At 37.1% G+C, this 19370-nt stretch overlaps 1 protein-coding gene across 1 annotated transcript in view; it reads left to right on the forward strand.

Annotated features, from left to right (window-relative positions):
- Nucleotides 1-19370, forward strand: part of ADAMTS19 (ADAM metallopeptidase with thrombospondin type 1 motif 19) — a gene marked incomplete at its 5' end in the record, with an annotated part of 287542 nt that overhangs the window by 234381 nt on the left and 33791 nt on the right. The window contains 2 exons of the mRNA XM_081232610.1: nucleotides 9452-9587; nucleotides 17182-17386. Of these exons, the coding sequence (XP_081088736.1) occupies nucleotides 9452-9587; nucleotides 17182-17386 (341 nt within the window). The remainder of the gene's footprint in view (nucleotides 1-9451; nucleotides 9588-17181; nucleotides 17387-19370) is intronic.

Genomic DNA, 19370 nt, shown 5'->3' on the forward strand with positions numbered 1-19370 from the left:
TGAAAGAGAGGAGATGTGAAGTGGTCACTTAAGAGAATGAGAGAATGAATGAAATGGTACATGTATTTTGACTTTATGGTAGCATTGATGGTCCACTTGAAGTTGACAGTCATGAATTTAGCTTGACACACATATCATAATGATACTTACCCTACAGCTATGTACAGCATACAGATGCACTTGTGGTACAAGTTTTGGAATTGCCAGGTGAGTATAATAAAACAAAAGGAGAATCCGTTTGACCTGAGGTTGTATGTAAGGAGTTGAAAATGATTGGCCATGGAATTTAGTTGTATAAGGAGGAAACTAAAAATACAAAGGACTTTGAAAGACAGTGAAAGGGTGGCAGCACTAATGGATTTTAAGGCCTGGTGGAGTTAAAGAACTTTTAGACTCAGGGTACTTAAAGGAGAGGGCTGGAAATACAGGAGATGGTGACAGAAAATAGAGCTAAGAGTATGGAGGGGATATAGTTATTAGTAATAACAAGACCAGGAGAGTTAGCGGCTTCAGTGAAGTGCAAGTACAGATCTTTGGGAAGAGAAGTGTGCCCGGAACTGAGAGGCCTCAGTGTTGGAAGAATCATTCAAATGGCTATAATAATTACAAAAAAAAGTGTTAGGAGCAGTATTAGAAAATAGAACAATAATCCAGGAGGTAAAATCTTAGAGTAAAAATAGAGATTGAATCAGGGGTTTGGTGTTCAGTTACAGCAAGAAGGGGACTGCACTGCATAGTCTGCTCCAAAGCTGTAGGTTTAGGAAGAAGGAAGGGAGAATGGTCTGGTGGTGACAACGAGGGGCATGGACACCCATGCTGCCTCTAGATGCAAAGGTATGGGGTGTAAGCAAGAAAATGGCCACCCCACTGCCGGCGGTAAAGGAAGCAAGTAACAGTGTCCTCAGGAGAGAGAAGAAGGGTACCGGGAACATCCAGAGGTTTGGAGGCTGGGGAGGAGCAGCTTTTGCTGCAGCACTTGGAGCTCTGGGGTCACCAGAGCAAAGGCAACATGGTGGGCAGGGGAAGGGAGACATTATAAAGAGCATACTTTGCTCCCAGGGGTACAGGGAAATTATAACAAAAGGATTTCTAGTCACTCACAATTTAAAAGCTTGTAGCAATCATCCTTGGCACAATGAAATTTTCATTGGCCATGTTTCCCTGGGGTCCCATCATCACCATGTGACTTGGGATCCTGTGTCCTCAGTCCTCTCCTGCTGATGACCCCATGTACACCCAAATTCCTATTCCTCTGCTTCTCCCATTTCTTACTGATGTCAGAGCCCATTTCATTTAAGGGGTTCTGCTTCACATCCCCTATCCATAAAAAACAAAAACACAAATAGAAACAAACACATTTAAAGTGAAGATCCACAGAGTTAGAACTTTCTTCTTTAATGTAACTCAGCCGCCATTCCATGATGGGTTATCACGAAATGGAGCAATGAAAAGGTTGCTGTTCCTGTTATTGCACTGAAAGGCAGTCATTAAAATCTGTTTACATCTCAAACTCTAGACAGGAAAATGTTTGCCCAGTGAATTTTATTATACTCATTTTTTTTTCAGTCTGCCATAATTGTGGTCTAGTAAAAGCTTCGGAAGTAAACATACAGAACTTGTCAGTCTTCAGTTTGAACAAGCGAATTTTTAGGGTTAAAAATTTTTTCCAAAATCACATTAATTGCAACCTAGAATATGTTTTGTCATTTGTCAGGCCTTAAGAAATAGAGGTTCAATGTAAATTATTTTAGCTTCAAGGTCAGAAGGGCTTTTAGATCTTCTTAAGCATAACTTCATAATTATTAACATGAGAAAAGTGAAGTGCATTAGAAATTGAGACTTCCCAAGGTCACAGGCCCAGCGTGGGAGGAGCCAAGATTAGAATCCAGGACTCCAGAGTTCAAGTCTTCTTTCCTCTGTGTCATATACTTCCTTCAAGAGCAGTTCAGGGGTTTAGTGTCATTTCTTTCCACAAAGTATTTATAGCATGTCCCTTAGAGATTACATAGGTTTTCTTTGTTTTTTTTTTAATTAATTTTTATTGGAGTATAGTTGCTTTACAATGTTGTTAGTTTCTACTGTACAGCAAAATGACTGAGCTGTACGTATACCTATATCCCCTCTTTTTGGGATTTCCTTCCCATTTAGGTCCCCACCGTACATTAAGTAGGGTTCCCTGTGCTATACAGTATGTTCTCGTTAGTTATCTATTTTATACATAGTATCAATAGTGTATATGTGTCAGTTCCAATCTCGCAGTTCTTCCCACCCCCCCTTCCCTCTCTGTATCCATACGTTCTCTACGTCTGTGTCTCATTTATACTTTGCAAATAAGATCATCTATACCATTTTTCTGGATTCCACACATATGTGTTAATATACGATATTTGTTTTTCTGACTTACTTCACTCTGTATGACAGTCCCTAGGTCCATCCACGTCTCTACAAATGACCCAATTTTGTTTCTTTTTATGGCTAATATCCCACTGCATATATGTACCACATCTTCTTTATCCATTCCTCTGTTGATGGACATTTAAGTTGCTTCCATGTCCTGGCTATTATAAATAGAGCTGCAATGAACATTGGGGTGCATGTGTCTTTTTGAATTATGGTTTTCCCTGGGTATGTGCCCAGTAGAGGGATTGCTGTGTCATATGGTAGTTCTATTTTTAGTTTTTTAAGGAACTTCCATACTGTTTTCTATAGGGGCTGTCTCCGTTTACACTCCCATCTACAAACAATAAATGCTGGAGAGGCTGTGGAGAAAAGGGAACCCTATATAGGTTTTCTTTGGTTTCAAAGAGATGTTTTATTTAGTATGTTAAATAAGAATTTGGATATGTCCCTACTTTTATTTCAAATGACTTATTTTATAAAATAGTCCTAATTATAAGCAACCTCTATATGATTTGCACTTGAATAAACCTTCTCTCTCAAATCTGTTCCATTGTGTTTAGTCAACAGTTTTCAATTATCTCTGACTGTGTTAATAGGACGTATATTCATTTCAATGCCAGAATATTTCTGGACATTTGGATATTATTTTCCTTTGCAGTTCATAAATAAAGTGGATGGACAAGGTTTCAAGAATTGCATTATTTCTGACTCCGTTTCATCGATTTTATAGCCAGAAAGAGCTTTGTAATCTTTCAGCATATTCGTGAATTAGATGAGAGTAAGTTCAAAGCACAGAACATTGGAAACAGACTCATGCAAAATTTATCTTCAGCAGCAAAGAGGAATAATAGAAAAATTCTACTTCACAGAAATATTAAGCAAGAAAGAGCAAATAAAATATCACAGGGCAGTATAAAATTTCAGTGTTTGACATGTTATTTTTTTAATACAATTTTAAGGCATCACATTCTGGAAATAAGTGGGAAAAAGAAATTTAAAAAAAATACCTAATGTCCAGTAGCTAAATTTTTATCATGATCTTTTACATCAGTATCTCAAACTAAGTTTTAAAATTACCCAAATAAGAGTTAACTTATTATGCATTTCTATTAATTTATTAATACCAGTTGTTACAAGATAAGAAAAGCCTAAGATATAAAAACTTATTCTTTTAGAAGAAATATTACTTTAAAATATCTAGTAATGCTGGTGATCTCAAGTAAATTTTTCCAGCAGTTTAACCTGTACACTTTTCATCACGATCTTGTCATTCAAATCATAGTTCCAGAAAAATTTGAATGGATATATCATTTTGTACTTCAGCATTGGCCATTGATATTAGTCCTTTTATTTTCAAACATCTTAAAACATATTTGTGAAATAAATGTTTACTTTGCATTGGTGTTCTAAAATATCTAAAAATCTTTGAAGGGATGTTTTAAATTTATTTTGGCACCTCAGAAGTAGGGGTCAGTGGATAAAGGATTTTTTTTGACATAAAAGACTGTTTGAAATGATCTTGGTCTTCAGAGGCATCAGGGATCTATCATTCCATAATATCTGAGGGTTTTTTGTGGAGTCAGCATTCCACATACTATATACAGTAACTGCATTACTCTAGGACTTTTATCTAGTAGATGAATTAATGAAATAAAACCTTGAATGAAGGCCCCCAAATTTAATAACGTGTTTTGAAATAAATGAAGAGTTAAACATGCTTTTAAGAAATCTGAAAAGATACAATTTGAAGGGGAAAAAAATAAGTCAGCATTCCACATTCTTCACATTAGTCCAAATCCTGCTAGCTTATGACTCTCATGCTGTAAACCTTGTATTGTGATATCTTCTAGACGTGGCTTTCCTTGTCCATGACCAGGTTCTCAGGAGGCATCCAAGTTTTGGGGTCCAAATTGAGGAAGTATTTCAGTATACCAATACCTGTATCTTATTAAGGGTGCTGTTTTTTTTCCTGTTTTTCCCTTTCACAGGCACTTTGCATGTACCAAAGTAAATGTTATTAGCCAAAGAAAACGCACCAAAATATATTTTTGCTCTTCTCTGTATTATTTTTTTTAGTAATATTTAGTGCCATTTTGTATCCTATTGATGCTTTCTTTACTTAAATTAATAGGAATGTTTATATTAATGTAAACTCTTTATAAACTTGAATTTAACACCTAAATAATAATCCATGTATTAGATTTGCTATATATAATTATTCCCCATAATTATTCATTTAGTTTGCACATGATTTTTTACCATCTTAGGAAACACAGTGTTGAGATGAACCTCTTAGTGCAGGAAGTACTTTGGGCTTGAATTATATGTTTATATTTCATTTGTTGATTCCTTTACCAATACTGACTGTGCTCACACTTTTGCTGGATGATCCAAAGATGAGTACTTTCTGTTTTTAGAAAATTTACTATCTACCTAGTAGGGGTTATATAATAAAAAAACACCATACAGAGTGATATGGGGAGTTGTAAAAAGCCTTCCTGGGATATGCATAGTTGCAAAGGCCCTGGGGTTAGTGAGAATGTTTATTACTAGGGTGAAAAATATGAGGATCAAGCTGTGGGAAATTATTTGACCAAAAAAGTAGAAAGAAGGTAATTCGTGAAGGTACTTAAGTGTTATGCTAGCACTCAAGTTAAATTTAACTTGAAGGTTAGGGGATTCCATTAAAATATTTGTGTGTATGGAAATGACAAGATCACATTGGATTGTTTATTGAGTGTTATGAGCAATACAAAATACAATTTTTTATTAAAATAAAAAATGAAATTGTCATTTTACTATTAAGCCCAAACCTTGAGGGAAAAAATGTTTTATAGAAATGTAGAAAGAATGGCTAAAAATTAAAGGACATGACATGATTTTTGAAGTTGTTCAGGTTAAAAAATGTATGCTTAAAAAATAACCACCATTTTATGTAACTCTAAGAAATGCTCAGAAAAAAGACCTTCTTCCTCATTAAAGTATTTTTACTTTTGGTTCAATTGCTTGCTAGTCATTGTTAGTTCAATAGAAAATAATTAAGTAAAAATTTTTAAAGAATGTAAAGACAGATGAATATATATAGTCTCTTTCTTATAGACTTCCCCAGTTTTAGTAAAACGTTTGGATGAATTGTACAAATTGTGGTCCATCCACAGCAGGAGTTACTAGTTGGCAGCAAAAAGAAACAAATGATTGATACAACAATGAAGATGTACCTCCAGGGTGATCATGCAGAGTAAAAAAGTCAGTCCCCAATAGTTATACACTGTATATACACTGTATATAACAGTTTTCAAAACATTCTTGAAAATATTATAGGAATGGAGAACAGGCTAGTAGCTGCCAGGACTTATTGAATGGTGGATGGTAGGGGAAGTGGGTGTGTCTCTAAAAGGGTAACTGGAGGGATTCTTGTGGTGATGGAAATATTGTACATCTTGACAATATCTATGTGAGTGTGCTGGTTGTGATACTGTACTCTAGTTTTGCAAGTCATTACCACTGTGGGGAACTGGAAAAGGGTATTCAGATTCTCTTTATTATTTTTCACATGTAGTTGTGAGTATACAATTATTTCAAAATTAAAAAGTAAAAATTTTTTTAAAAGTTTGAAATGTCCCATAACATACAGAGAATTTCAGTTATGCATATTAAAACACTGAACCCACTCCCCAGATTGTTTCTACATGTATGATGTAGGTTTTAGAAATGTGATCTACCTGAGTAGACTATAGTTTTATTAAAAATTTCCATTTCATGAGTTAAATACAGAGCATAGAAAAAAATCAATTTATCACTGAGATTGGAAAAGAAGGAACACAACATAATATGTGCTCTGTTCAGTGTCTTCAGAGAACAAAGAAAGAATCAGTAAATAAAAATTACCCCTCCTTTTCAGATTTTGCCCAAATTTGGTAATAAGATGAATATATAATGATTATTGTATTTTATTTGTAATTATGTTCAAAACAGATTTCCCCAATACTGATTTAGTGGGAATGACTCAGAGATGAAATTAATTGCCATAAAGCATATAATACACTGTCAACAGCTTGCAGCTACTCAAGGTGCAGGCAGAAGGCCAGTTACTTCATCACTTTCTGTTCATCCCTCAGTTCCACAGTACTGGATGCATTGTAAATACTGCTATTAGATGCTATAATGGAAATTTCCTGTGTTGGCTGGGACATAAAAATATATAAAAGAAAAAATCAAACAATAACATTTCTGTATGGCTTTAAGATCCTAGTTGTATTTTCATAGGCATAATGTGCCTGTAGCTGAGCATTAGATTTCTTTTCTTGATTCTTTTGTCTTTGTTCAATGAAATTTTTAAAAAGTAGGGCTAAGCCCTCTTCTAGCTGCCAAAAAACTTATGATGTGAGGGTCTTTGCTACAATGTAGATGGAAGTGTTCCAATTCATACTCACATGCCTTCATACTTTTTTTAGAGCACCAGTAAGTTGCTCCCTGTAATGGCGCCAGTACCTGTATCTCTTTTGATATATCAATACTTAAAAGATTTTTTTCAAAAGCTCAATATGTTACCTCTGGGCCAACATAACTAAGGTTAGATATTTTCTGAGTAAAGGAAAAAATGCAGTATAATTAGCTCTGAGTTACTCATTCCGTGGCTACACTGAAGTTCAGCAAAGGCTCTTTGGATATTGTCTGTATGTCATCTTTTTGTGCTGTAGTTGGCAAAAAGCATTAAATTGAAATTAGTTTAGACAACTACATCTATTCTATAAAAGAGTGTCTTAAACTATGAGATTTTAAATTAGATTTTAAAACTAATATTTATATTTCATAAAAGCAACATTTATTTTAATCCTACTTTTAGGTAGGCATCATTATCATGTAGAAATAATGCTTACATGTGCTAGCATTATACAAAATTTGTGTTACACCTATTTCATAAAGGTCATATAGGAGCACCTGAGGCATAGGAAACTAGGTGGAAGTTGACAAAAAACTTCCCAAATTTTCACATTTAGGTAACTCCTACCTAGTAAAGCCAGTTTCTTCTGTGAAGAAAAATTAACATCATAAGTCATTTCTGCTTATCTAGCAGCTTATTTGAAAATTATTTGAAGTTGGTGGGTATTGAACACTATTATGATTAAGTCTAATGCCTCACCCCACTCTTCTTGACCTACCAAGGAATAGCCTGAACGGCCCTTAAACATTTGCCTGGGGCTTGTAAGGTTGCCTTTCCTCTACACATTAGCATAAGCTTACCTGACTGCATGAGCTGCACAGGTCAGGCTAGTGGACCTCTGAGACATGGCTGTTGCATTAGTTAGGCAGCTGGCACTCCACATAAAGTCCTTGCCCCAGGGACCACAATCCAGCCCATGCTCCATTTGCCAAGTCATGCAGCCTTGTTCCAAGGCAACTTCTCGGTGGAGAAAGGAGCACCTGGGGGGCACCTTTTACTTATCTATGGTTGGATGTCCATCTCAAGGCCCTCCCCATTTTTGGCCCACTGGTGCACCCTTCACTGAGTGCCACAGAGTCCTGGTTGAAGGCATGCCTTTTCCCTCTTGAAGGAAAAGAACTTTTACCTGCTTGGCACTCTTTTCTGTCTTGAGCTCCCACAGAAAAAATTGCATTGCTCCAGAACTCTGGGATTCTCCAGATAGAAAATAATTTAGCCAACATTGTGCTGCCTATGCTAGAAGATGGAACTAGAGATCTAAATGTTTTCAATAACATGACATGCAGTGACCACAGATATAAATATTAGTTAATCCACATATGTATGTAGATATAGTCATGTTTTTATACTACAAGTTGTCATGGGACTGTGCTCAGTGTTGTTGAGAGGGTAATCAAGGAAAGATCCTGAACCTGTTTCTATTCTTTTGCCTTCCACTTGGTTACCCCTGTCTCTCCCAATCCCCCTCAAGTCAAAGTAAAAGATACTCAAAAGTTATTCAAATTAACTCTCTCTCTCTCTCTACATCCTTTCTTGATGCCAGCCTCCTTCTCTGTTAATTAAAGAACAGAGTGACCTCTCTGCCACAAGTCCAGGCTGTCCTATTTGGCATGACCAGTATGAATGCTCTGAGCTTCCTAATTATCATTGCGTGATAGTCATAGGATCCTAACTAATGGGCCCTTCAATAGTGACCCAAAAGACTTGTGATTTTTTTTTCTTAATCCTTCATGACCTGTCTGGCTTTAAAATTGTTGGCTGATTTAATTATTTTATAATGTCAAACAAGTTAAATTATTAAATCCTATATAGATATTTAAACTTTTTTAGAGAAACAGAATCAGCACGTATGTAGTAGGCTTTTTCAGTGTAAGATGAAATAATAAAAGTGTTGTCAAGCAAGTGTGCTTATAGGGCTCTAAGCAAAATGTATACAACATACAAATAGTCATTTTTACCTTTTATAATCAGACTTTATCTTACCAGAGAAAGGGAAAAAGCCAGTTTTCTGAAAGCTGGTGAAAATGGGAAAACTCCCATGGCTTTTCTTAGAGAACAGGATAATCATTAGGGGAATGAGGATTTCTTGAATTCTTGGGCTCTTTACCAGAAGTGACAAGAATAAAGGTCTGAGTTATATTCAAGATAAGCTTCCTTCCCGTAACTTACCCCCTGATGGTGTACAGCCAGATGATAAAATGTGCACATGTTTATATGCACGTTTATGTGCTTTCATGACAGCACAAAGGTTTCATACAAATACTGCTTTCCACCACTGAATGCTAAAAGATGGCACAGTCCTTTATAAAAATCTTTAAATAACATTTTATCAACTTATGCACCATAATCCCTTTGTATTATAAAACTTGCCATTTAATTGCTAACAAGTAAAAATTTACCATTATCTTCCTTAAGCCTAGAGATACATTTTGTTATGTAAATTATAAATAATATCATCCTCATTCATCTAACCTAAAATTTGTTTAAAATATGAAAATTACAAGTCTAGGAATACCTCGAATAAACATGCATATAAGACTCTGCAATAAGTCCATTGCATAGAGGCCTAAAATAACATTTCTTTTTATGTTTCTTTGCTCTTTTCAGGAGAAAGGAAGACAACAGTGTCTTGCACGAAAATCATGAACAAAAATATCAGCATTGTAGACAATAAGAAATGCAAATACTTAACCAAGCCAGAGCCACAGATTCGCAAGTGCAATGAGCAACCGTGCCAAACAAGGTAACCCTGTCCCACCACTCATTAACAAAATCCCATTTTCTTAAAAACAATGCAGTGGATATGTACCAAAATGTAAGGCTTTAAATAAGCAAGGTCTAAGAAAGAAAGATAATCAACTTGATGGAATGAGTGTTAGAAAAGCAAGGTTAGGATTGACCTCAACTTTAGCTGCTGTCCACAGTGTGAAGACAACTCCTAACTGGATGGCAGAGGAGTATTTAAAAGTATTTGGTAACCTGTTGGCCACCTCTTCAAAAATCTGGTTATTTGGTTGAATTCAGCTACTCATTCCTAAATTCTCCAAAATGGTTTTTTAAGCACTTGCCAATGATGGTATAAACTAAAGTGAGACTGGCCAGGACCCAGTCCCCTACACAACAGTGGAGGCATTTGGTCCTTCTGGTCCCCAAGGCTAGATCCTCACTTCCTCACCCCAGAGTCCCCAAGGCAAACTGTTTGGTTGTTGATCTCTGAATCCCAGATTCCCGACCTGGGTCCTAGTTATTCGAAAGTTGGTTGCTTCGATCCCATGTGACTTCCCCAGTGAGTAATAAGCAACAAAGCAGGCAAGAAATACATGAGTAGGGAATAGAACAGCAATGCTGAGCACCTTAAAGTGATGTAAAAGAAAGGCTATGCCACAGTAACCAGCAGAGATGGGTGAATGGAACCTTAGTATGATTTTGGGGTGGGCTAGCAGCAAGGCTGTGCAGAATAGTTTCAGGCACAGGGCTCCCGAAAATCTCTGTGCTTTCGTATAAAAATTAATGTTGGGCTTGAGTGGAACTCAGCCCCAGTGTCAAAAGTCCTCAAAACTTTGTGGGACAGATAGACAAAAAAAAAAAAAAAGAGTCTGAAGCTGGATTGATTCCTCTAGAATATGGAGGCACAGACTTTTATTCTATCCTGACACTCAGAGATTTGTTGAAGCTCAGTGAGTTAGGGTGTATTTGTGAGTTCTTAGGGAGTCAAACAATTGATCTCCTCTCCCAATAGTTTCTGCAGTGGAGTCACAGCGAATGTGTATATACTGCAACTGGGATATGCAGAGAATTTGTAGCTTTGGAGCGCTCTCTAACTAATATAATCTTCCTCGTGACCTTCCACCACAATGTATGGGGAAGTGAAAGGAGAGGGAGAAACAGAATTGCCGACATTTAGGCTTTTCTGTCTTCAGTAATCTCTAATGCTCAGTTCTTCTGGTTTCCCTCTTCCCCCACCTTCCCCTTCACATGTAGCACTGCATCCCAAGTTCCTTCTATTTCTGGCTTATTGTAAAACTCAATTGTTAAGCCCTCCAGATCTGGCTCATGCTATGCTAACCGAGCTTAAAAGAATTTGGAAAATCTTGTCTTCCTCTACAAAGCTGAAATTTCAAGACTTGCTTTTCTGTAGACTCAGTATATTTAAGTTATCAAAAGCTGATTATCTACTTTTTCCTTTCTTTGCATTCGTGCTCTAACAATTCTTCCCTCCCCCTCAAAGGGGAAAATATGCTTCCAGAGAATAGAAGAATGGTATGTAAAAGAATATGCAAAAGAAAAACGTACATTACTTTGAATAATGTTCAATAATGCCCTTTGCACGAGCCGGACTATATGCTTTTCATCTTAACTCTGTAATTACGTGTTTTTGTTTTGTTTTGTTTTGTTTTGTTAACATCTTTATTGGAGTATAATTGCTTTACAATGGTGTGTTAGTTTCTGCTTTATAACAAAGTGAATCAGTTATACATACACATATGTCCCCATATCTCTTCCCTCTTGTGTCTCCCTCCCTCCCACCCTCCCTATCCCACCTCTCTAGGTGGTCACAAAGCACTGAGCTGATCTCCCTTTGCTATGCGGCTGCTTTAATTACGTGTTTTTATAAGGCAGGGTAGTAATCAACAGAAAGGGTGACCTAGGGAAATATTATTGCCTACGATCAGGTCCTTAGGTCTTTTCCATTCATTGCTAGGCAGATAACAGATGCTGAGTTTTTAGCTTTTGCCTGTCAGCTAAAGAACCTGGATTTTTTTGTTGTTGTTATTACTATTCCTAAGAATTATCTTTCTCTCTCACTCTCTTTTCTTTCTTTTTTTTTTTTTTTTTTTTTTTTTTTTTTTTTTTTTTTTTTGCGGTACGCGGGCCTCTCACTGCTGTGGCCTCTCCCGTTGCGGAGCACAGGCTCCGGACACGCAGGCTCAGCGGCCATGGCTCACAGGCCTAGCCGCTCCGCGGCATGTGGGATCTTCCCGGACCGAAGCACGAACCCGTGTCCCCTGCATCGGCAGGCGGACTGTAAACCACTGAGCCACCAGAGAAGCCCTCTTTCTCTTTTTTAAATCTCTTTTAATAGACATTAAAATGCTAATTTATCTTATGTTAAATAATTTATTAAAATGTTTCAAAACACTGTTTCTTTTATATATCATATAGCTTTCCCATTTGGGTAAAAGAGCAGGAGCTTTTTCTGATATATCAGGAATCTTGAATGACCTGGATTTGAGGACTAGAGCATATTTGTCACTTCCTAACCTGGTCTGTGAAGAATCAGAATGTACAGTACACACCATTTATTGTTCACTCACTGACCTCAGCTATCTTGGGGGAAAATGCCTTGATAATGACTTGGTAAAATGAATAGTTTTAAAAGGTTGATACATTTCTGAGTGAGAAATTTTTGCAGCTGGAGACTTGAAGTCTTTTTGTTAGCAATTATTATCTTCTTTCCCTTGGAAAAGGAGGCAGTGTATTTTGAACCACCAAGAAGCAATGTCAGGGCTTCCCTGGTGGCGCAGTGGTTGAGAGTCCACCTGCCAATGCAGGGGACACGGGTTCGTGCCCCAGTTGGGGAAGATCCCACATGCCGCAGAGCGGCTGGGCCCGTGAGCCATGGCCGCTGAGCCTGCGTGTCCGGAGCCTGTTCTCCGCAACGGGACAGGCCACAACAGTGAGAGGCCCGCGTACGGCAACAAAAAAAAAAGAAAGAAAAGAAGCAATGTCAGTGAGGTTAACCAAAATACTGGAAAGTAAGAAATGGACATGGGCAATCCTGAGGGGTCATCACAGGAAATCTTTCCAAGATTTACTGGCATAGCACAACTTTTGTTCCTCTTGCTTCTTCTTTTTTCCCCACCATGGTAAAAAACATTCTAATTACCATTTACATTTTTGGAAAAAGTCACCAAATGGCCTGATGTAACCCTGTGTACCAAATATAAAATATATTAATGCACTAGTAAATAGCATTGTAAGAAGGAGGCTTGAAGATGAGGAAATGAGATAATTCCCAATTAGATGAATTCTAAAATATAAAATGTTTTCTCTCACTACAATATGTTTCATATTTTTGTTCTTATTTTTCAGCAGCTTTCCAAGGAATGAAAAAATGAACATTTTATCATTATACTAAGGATTTCTAAAATTTATTTTATTTAAAAAATTAGGATTTCATGAAATTGCAAATACTTCTCTTTTCAGTAGTGTCTTCCATAGTTCCATGGTTGGTTCCCTAGTTGAGGGGAAAGGCATATAGATGGGTTTAAATTGTGCTTATAGCCTAGGTATCCTTGTGCAGAAAGATAAAGCAGAAACTGAAATAAATTTGGAAAATAAATATTCACTTTAGGAAAAATCTACTAGGGGTCCCCAAAGCAAAATGGTAGGTCTGCATCATACTAGATAGATGAGCAGACAGGAACTTCATTAGAGGCAGTACTGCAGTGCAAATGTTATCGTGTTAACAGCAATCTGGTTGCAGGTGATGGGCATAACACATTAGTGATTACTTCCTCCAGATAAGTAGGGAGTTCTCCGTGGCAGGCTCCTTTTTTTTTTTTTTTTTTTTTAACGTCCTTATTGGAGTATAATTGCTTTACAATCGTGTGTTAGTTTCTGCTTTATAACAAAGCGAATCAGTTATACATATACATATGTTCCCATATCTCTTCCCTCTTGCATCTCCCTCCCTCCCACCCTCCCTATCCCACCCCTCTAGGTGGTCACAAAACACCAAGCTGATCTCCCTGTGCTATGCAGCTGCTTCCCTTTAGCTATCTATTTTACATTTGGTAGTGTATATATGTCCCTGCCACACTCTCACTTTGTCACAGCTTACCCTTCCCCCTCCCCATATCCTCAAGTCCATTCTCTAGCAGGTCTGTGTCTTTATTCCCGTCTTACCGCTAAGTTCTTCATGACATTTTTTTTTTCTTAGATTCCATATATATGTGTTAGCATACGGTATTTGTCTTTCTCTTTCTGACTTACTTCACTCTGTATGACAGACTCTAGGTCCATCCACCTCACTACAAATAACTCAATTTCGCTTCTTTTTATGGCTGAGTAATATTCCATTGTATATATATGCCACATCTTCTTTATCCATTCATCCGATGATGGACACTTAGGTTGTTTCCATCTCCTGGCTATTGTAAATAGAGCTGCAATTAACATTTTGGTACATGACTCTTTCTGAATTATGGTTTTCTCAGGGTATATGCCCAGTAGTGGGATTGCTGGGTCATATGGTAGTTCTATTTGTAGTTTTTTAAGGAACCTCCGTACTCTTCTCCATAGTGGCTGTACCAATTCACATTCCCACCAACAGTGCAAGAGGGTTCCCTTTTCTCCACACCCTCTCCAACATTTATTGTTTCTAGATTTTTTGATGATGGCCATTCTGATTGTTGTGAGATGATATCTTATTGTACTTTGATTGACATTTCTCTAATGATTAATGATGTTGAGCATTCTTTCATGTGTTTGTTGGCAATCTGTATATCTTCTTTGGAGAAATATCTATTTAGGTCTGCCCATTTTTGGATTGGGTTGTTTGTTTTTTTGTTATTGAGCTGCATGAGCTGCTTGTAAATTTTGGAGATGAATCCTTTGTCACTTGCTTCATTTGCAAATATTTTCTCCCATTCTGAGGGTTGTCTTTTGGTCTTGTTTGTGATTTCCTTTGCTGTGTAAAAGCTTTGAAGTTTAATTAGGTCCCATTTGTTTATTTTTGTTTTTATTTCTATTTCTTTAAGAGGTGGGTCCAAAAGGATCTTGCTGTGATTTATGTCATAGAGTGTTCTGCCTGTTTTCCTCTAAGAGTTTGATAGTTTCTGGCCTTACATTTAAGTCTTTAATCCATTTTGAGCTTATTTTTGTATATGGTGTTAGGGAGTGTTTTAATCTCATACTTTTACATGTACCTGTCCAGTTTTCCCAGAACCACTTATTGAAGAGTCTGTCCTTTCTCCACTGTACATTCCTGCCTCGTTTATCAAAGATAAGGTGACCATATGTGTGTGGGTTTATCTCTGGGCTTTCTATCCAGTTCCATTGATCTATATTTCTATTTTTATACCAGTACCATACTGTCTACCATACTGTAGCTACCATACTGTAGTTTTGTAGTATAGTCTGAAGTCAGGGAGCCTGATTCCTCCAGCTCCATTTATCGTTCTCAAGATTGCTTTGGCTATTCGGGTCTTTTGTGTTTCCATACAAATCGTGAAATTTTTTGTTCTAGTTCTGTGAAAAATGCCAGTGGTACTTTGATAGGGATTGTGTTGAATCTGTAGATTGCTTTGGGTAGTTGAGTCATTTTCACAATGTTGATTCTTCCAATCCAAGACCATGGTCTGTCTCTCCATCTATTTGTATCATCTTTAATTTCTTTCATCTGTGTCTTATAGTTTTCTGCATACAGGTCTTTTGTTTCCTTAGGTAGGTTTATTCCTAGATATTTTATTCTTTTTGTTGCAATGTAAATAGGAGTGTTTTCTTGATTTCACTTTCAGATTTTTCATCATTAGTGTATAGGAATGCCAGAGATTTCTGTGCATTCATTTTGTATCCTGCTACTTTACCAAATTCATTGATTAGCTCTAGTAGTTTTCTGGTAGCATCATTAGGATTCTCTATGTATAGTACCATGTCATCTGCAAACAGCTTTACTTCTCCTTTTCCAATTTGGATTCCTTTTATTTCCTTTTCTTCTCTGATTGCTGTGGCTAAAACTTCCAAAACTAAGTTGAATAAGAGTGTTGAGAGTGGGCAGCCTTGTCTTGTTCCTGATCTTAGTGGAAATGGTTTCAGTTTTTCACCATTGAGGATGATGTTGGCTGTGGGTTTGTCATATATGGCCTTTATTATGTTGAGGAAAATTCCCTCTATGCCTACTTTCTGCAGGGTTTTTAATCATAAATGGGTGTTGAAATTTGTCGAAAGCTTTCTCTGCATCTATTGAGGTGATCATATGGTTTTTCTCCTTCAATTTGTTAATATGTTGTATCACGTTGATTGATTTGCATATATTGAAGAAGCCTTGCATTTCTGGAATAAACCCTACTTGATCATGGTGTATCATCCTTTTAATGTGCTGTTGGATTCTGTTTGCTAGTATTTTGTTGAGGATTTTTGCATCTATGTTCATCAGTGATATTGGCCTGTAGTTTTCTTTCTTTGTGACATCCTTGCCTGGTTTTGGTATCAAGGTGATGGTGGCCTCATAGAATGAGTTTCAGAGTGCTCCTCCCTCTGCTATATTTTGGAAGAGTTTGAGAAGGATAGGTGTTAGCTCTTCTCTAAATGTTTGATTGAATTTGCCTGTGAAGCCATCTGGTCCTGGGCTTTTGTTTGTTGGAAGATTTTTAATCACAGTTTCAATTTCAGTGCTTGTGATCGGTCTATTCATATTTTCTATTTCTTCCTGATTCAGTCTTGGCAGGTTGTGCATTTCTACTAATTTGTCCATTTCTTCCAGGTTGTCCATTTTATTGGCATAGAGTTGCTTGTAGTAATCTCATGATCTTTTGTATTTCTGCAGTGTCAGTTGTTACTTCTCCTTTTTCATTTCTAATTCTATTGTTTTGAGTCTTCTCCCTTTTTTTCTTGATGAGTCTGGCTAATGGTTTATCAATTTTGTTTATCTTCTCAAAGAACCAGCTTTTAGTTTTATTGATCTTTGCTATCGTTACCTTTATTTCTTTTTCATTTATTTCTGATCTGATCTTTATGATTTCTTTCCTTCTGCTATCTTTGGGTTTTTTTTGTTCTTCTTTCTCTAATTGCTTTAGGTGCAAGGTTAGGTTGCAAATACCTGCACGTGTCTCTTTGTGAGGTAGTCTGCAGCCTGATTTCAATTTCTGACTCCACAACCTGTGGCCTTTGGTAAGTTACTACACCTCTCCTTCCCTTGGTTTCCCTTTCTGTAAAAGGCCACGATAGTTGTAGTATCTAATATGTAGGGTTATTGTGAAGATTCAAAATGCAAAGAATAGGACCAACTCATGTGTATTAGCAATTTTATACTTGTTAGGTACCTCAGCATGGCAATATGACGTGACGGGCAGCAGCATGCAAAGCGTGCAGCATGACAGCGACGGAGTCTAATACATCCTTTGAGATTCTAATAAGAGCAAGGCCCTGAGATGAGAAGTGTGGAGAAGCAATAGGAAGCCTGGGTGTCTTAGGGAAAACTCAAATATTAGTTAAAAGAAAAAAAAAAAGGTATAAATCTATTGTGTAAACATTCTGCTAATTCTAGCCGCGTCAAAATATGTAGTAAGGAGATATCTTTTAACGTTTCTCAGTGACTCTTGCTTTACTTTTAGATGGATGATGACAGAATGGACCCCATGTTCACGAACTTGTGGTAAAGGGATGCAGAGCAGACAAGTGGCCTGTACCCAGCAGCTGAGCAATGGAACCCTGATGAGAGCCCAGGAGAGGGACTGCGCTGGGCCCAAGCCGGCCTCCACCCAGCGCTGCGAGGGCCAGGACTGCATGACCGTGTGGGAGGCGGGCGTGTGGTCCGAGGTGCAGTACCCACCCTGATGCTTCTCCGTTTCCCTCTGATTTTCTTACTCTTAGCCTATATAAGGTCATGTTTTATCATGTTCAGAGTCTCTCTGCATGGCAGTTTTAGCACCATTTATTAGTTTTTCTGGTAATAAAAGGAAAACATTCATTATAAATAATTTTGAAAGTAGGAAAAAACAGATTTATTCTTTGTTCTGTGACTATTGTAACGTAATCAAGAGCATATATTATATACAGTTTAGAATCCAGCTTTTTTATTTCTTTACCGTGAGTATACTCTTTAGTGGACACATATGAAAATACACATTTAGAGAGAGTGGCATGGACTTCTATACACTACCAAATGTAAAATAGATAGCTAGTGGGAAGCAGCCACACAGCACAGGGAGTTCAGCTTGGTGCTTTGTGACCACCTAGACGGGTGGGATAGGGAGGGTGGGAGGGAGATGCAAGAGGGAGGAGATATGGGGATATATGTATATGTATAGGTGATTCACTTTGTTATACAGCAGAAACTAACACACCATTGTATAGCAATTATACTCCAATAAAGATGTTAAAAAAAAAAGAAAATATACATTTGACTCATATTCCTGAGCATTAGAAGAGAAAGGAGAAGAAAGGACATTAACATTTAACAGTCATTTCCTGTGAGCAGGGATTCTGTTCTTACTTCATGTTTAGTATCTTGTTGATATTTAATCAGCAATGCAAAAAAGTTAAGTTTCACCCTTGTGAAATACTACAGCTCAGAGAAATTAAATAGTTTACCCAAAGTCCTGCTTAGTGTTGGAGCTAGGATTGAACCCAATGCTGCCAGGCTCACTGCACCTTACACCCACTAGCTTGTAGTATGTAGCATGCAGCTTTGTTCCATGCCAAACTATATGCTTATTTTCTGTTATCATGATACATATCTTCTTATGATAACACCAGTCATTACTTATATTTACTAGCTGCTCTGGAGCATTTTAGGTGAGCATGTGCGTGCATGCACACACACACACACATGAACACCCTCACAGTTGTATACGCATATGTATACACAAAGACACATGTGCACACACACACAGAGCAAAATATGCTTAATTTCAGAATATTAGCTAAGATGTAAAAATGACAAATAGAAAATGCTAGGCTGCGATAAGTAGCCATTCTTTTGAAAATTGAGGATAAAGTAGCTTAGATAATAAGGTTTGGGAATATTCTTCAATTAACCCAATCCCCCCCAAAAAAGCACACTAGCAAAAAGTGTGACTTTCTCTTGTCTTACTTTTCTAAGCTATATCTCACTGTGGCATAGATTCTTCCTCATTTGTAATGAGTACTTTTGAGAATGAATGGATTGTCCAATTTTACATGAAAATGGATAAGTACAATCTGGAGAAAAGACTCATGTGAACATCAGAGAAACAGAAATACCCTTCCTTCAGCCTAACTAGCATTTCTGCAAACTCTTCAGGAGGAAATAGGTCAGAAATATCCTACCATACAGATTTTTGGCACCAGGTAGGAGAAGTAATAGGTCAATGCAATGTACCAATTTTTAAAATGTCTCTTTTGTCTTGATTTAATATAAAAATTGAGTTTATGGATCAAGGTTAGTTTTGATTGCAAAAAATAAAAATGTAAATCTTAAAATGCCAAATCACACATGTAGTCCACCTTAAAGCTCAGGATATTCAAATGCAAACCATAAATTATGAGACAATGACGCATTTGTGCAAATTTTATTGTATTTAAAACTTCAGGAGTTCTATGCTTAAGTTTTCAGGAAGACAACTACTGGAATCTGCATGTTTATTCCTCTACTACATTCTTGCTAAGTGCATACCTTCAGCTCTTTCTTTGGAACTTTTTTAGACACAGATATAAATTAGGTTGTCAAGTTTTGCTATATCTCTCATCCCCCCTCCCTCTCCCGTCTCCCACCCAATACCATTTTGGTTCCTGTGTCCATATAATCAGTGATGCATAACTT

Source organism: Mesoplodon bidens, assembly GCF_964165515.1.
Source record: "Mesoplodon bidens genome assembly, chromosome: 4".
Classification (NCBI taxonomy): Eukaryota; Metazoa; Chordata; class Mammalia; order Artiodactyla; family Ziphiidae; genus Mesoplodon; species Mesoplodon bidens.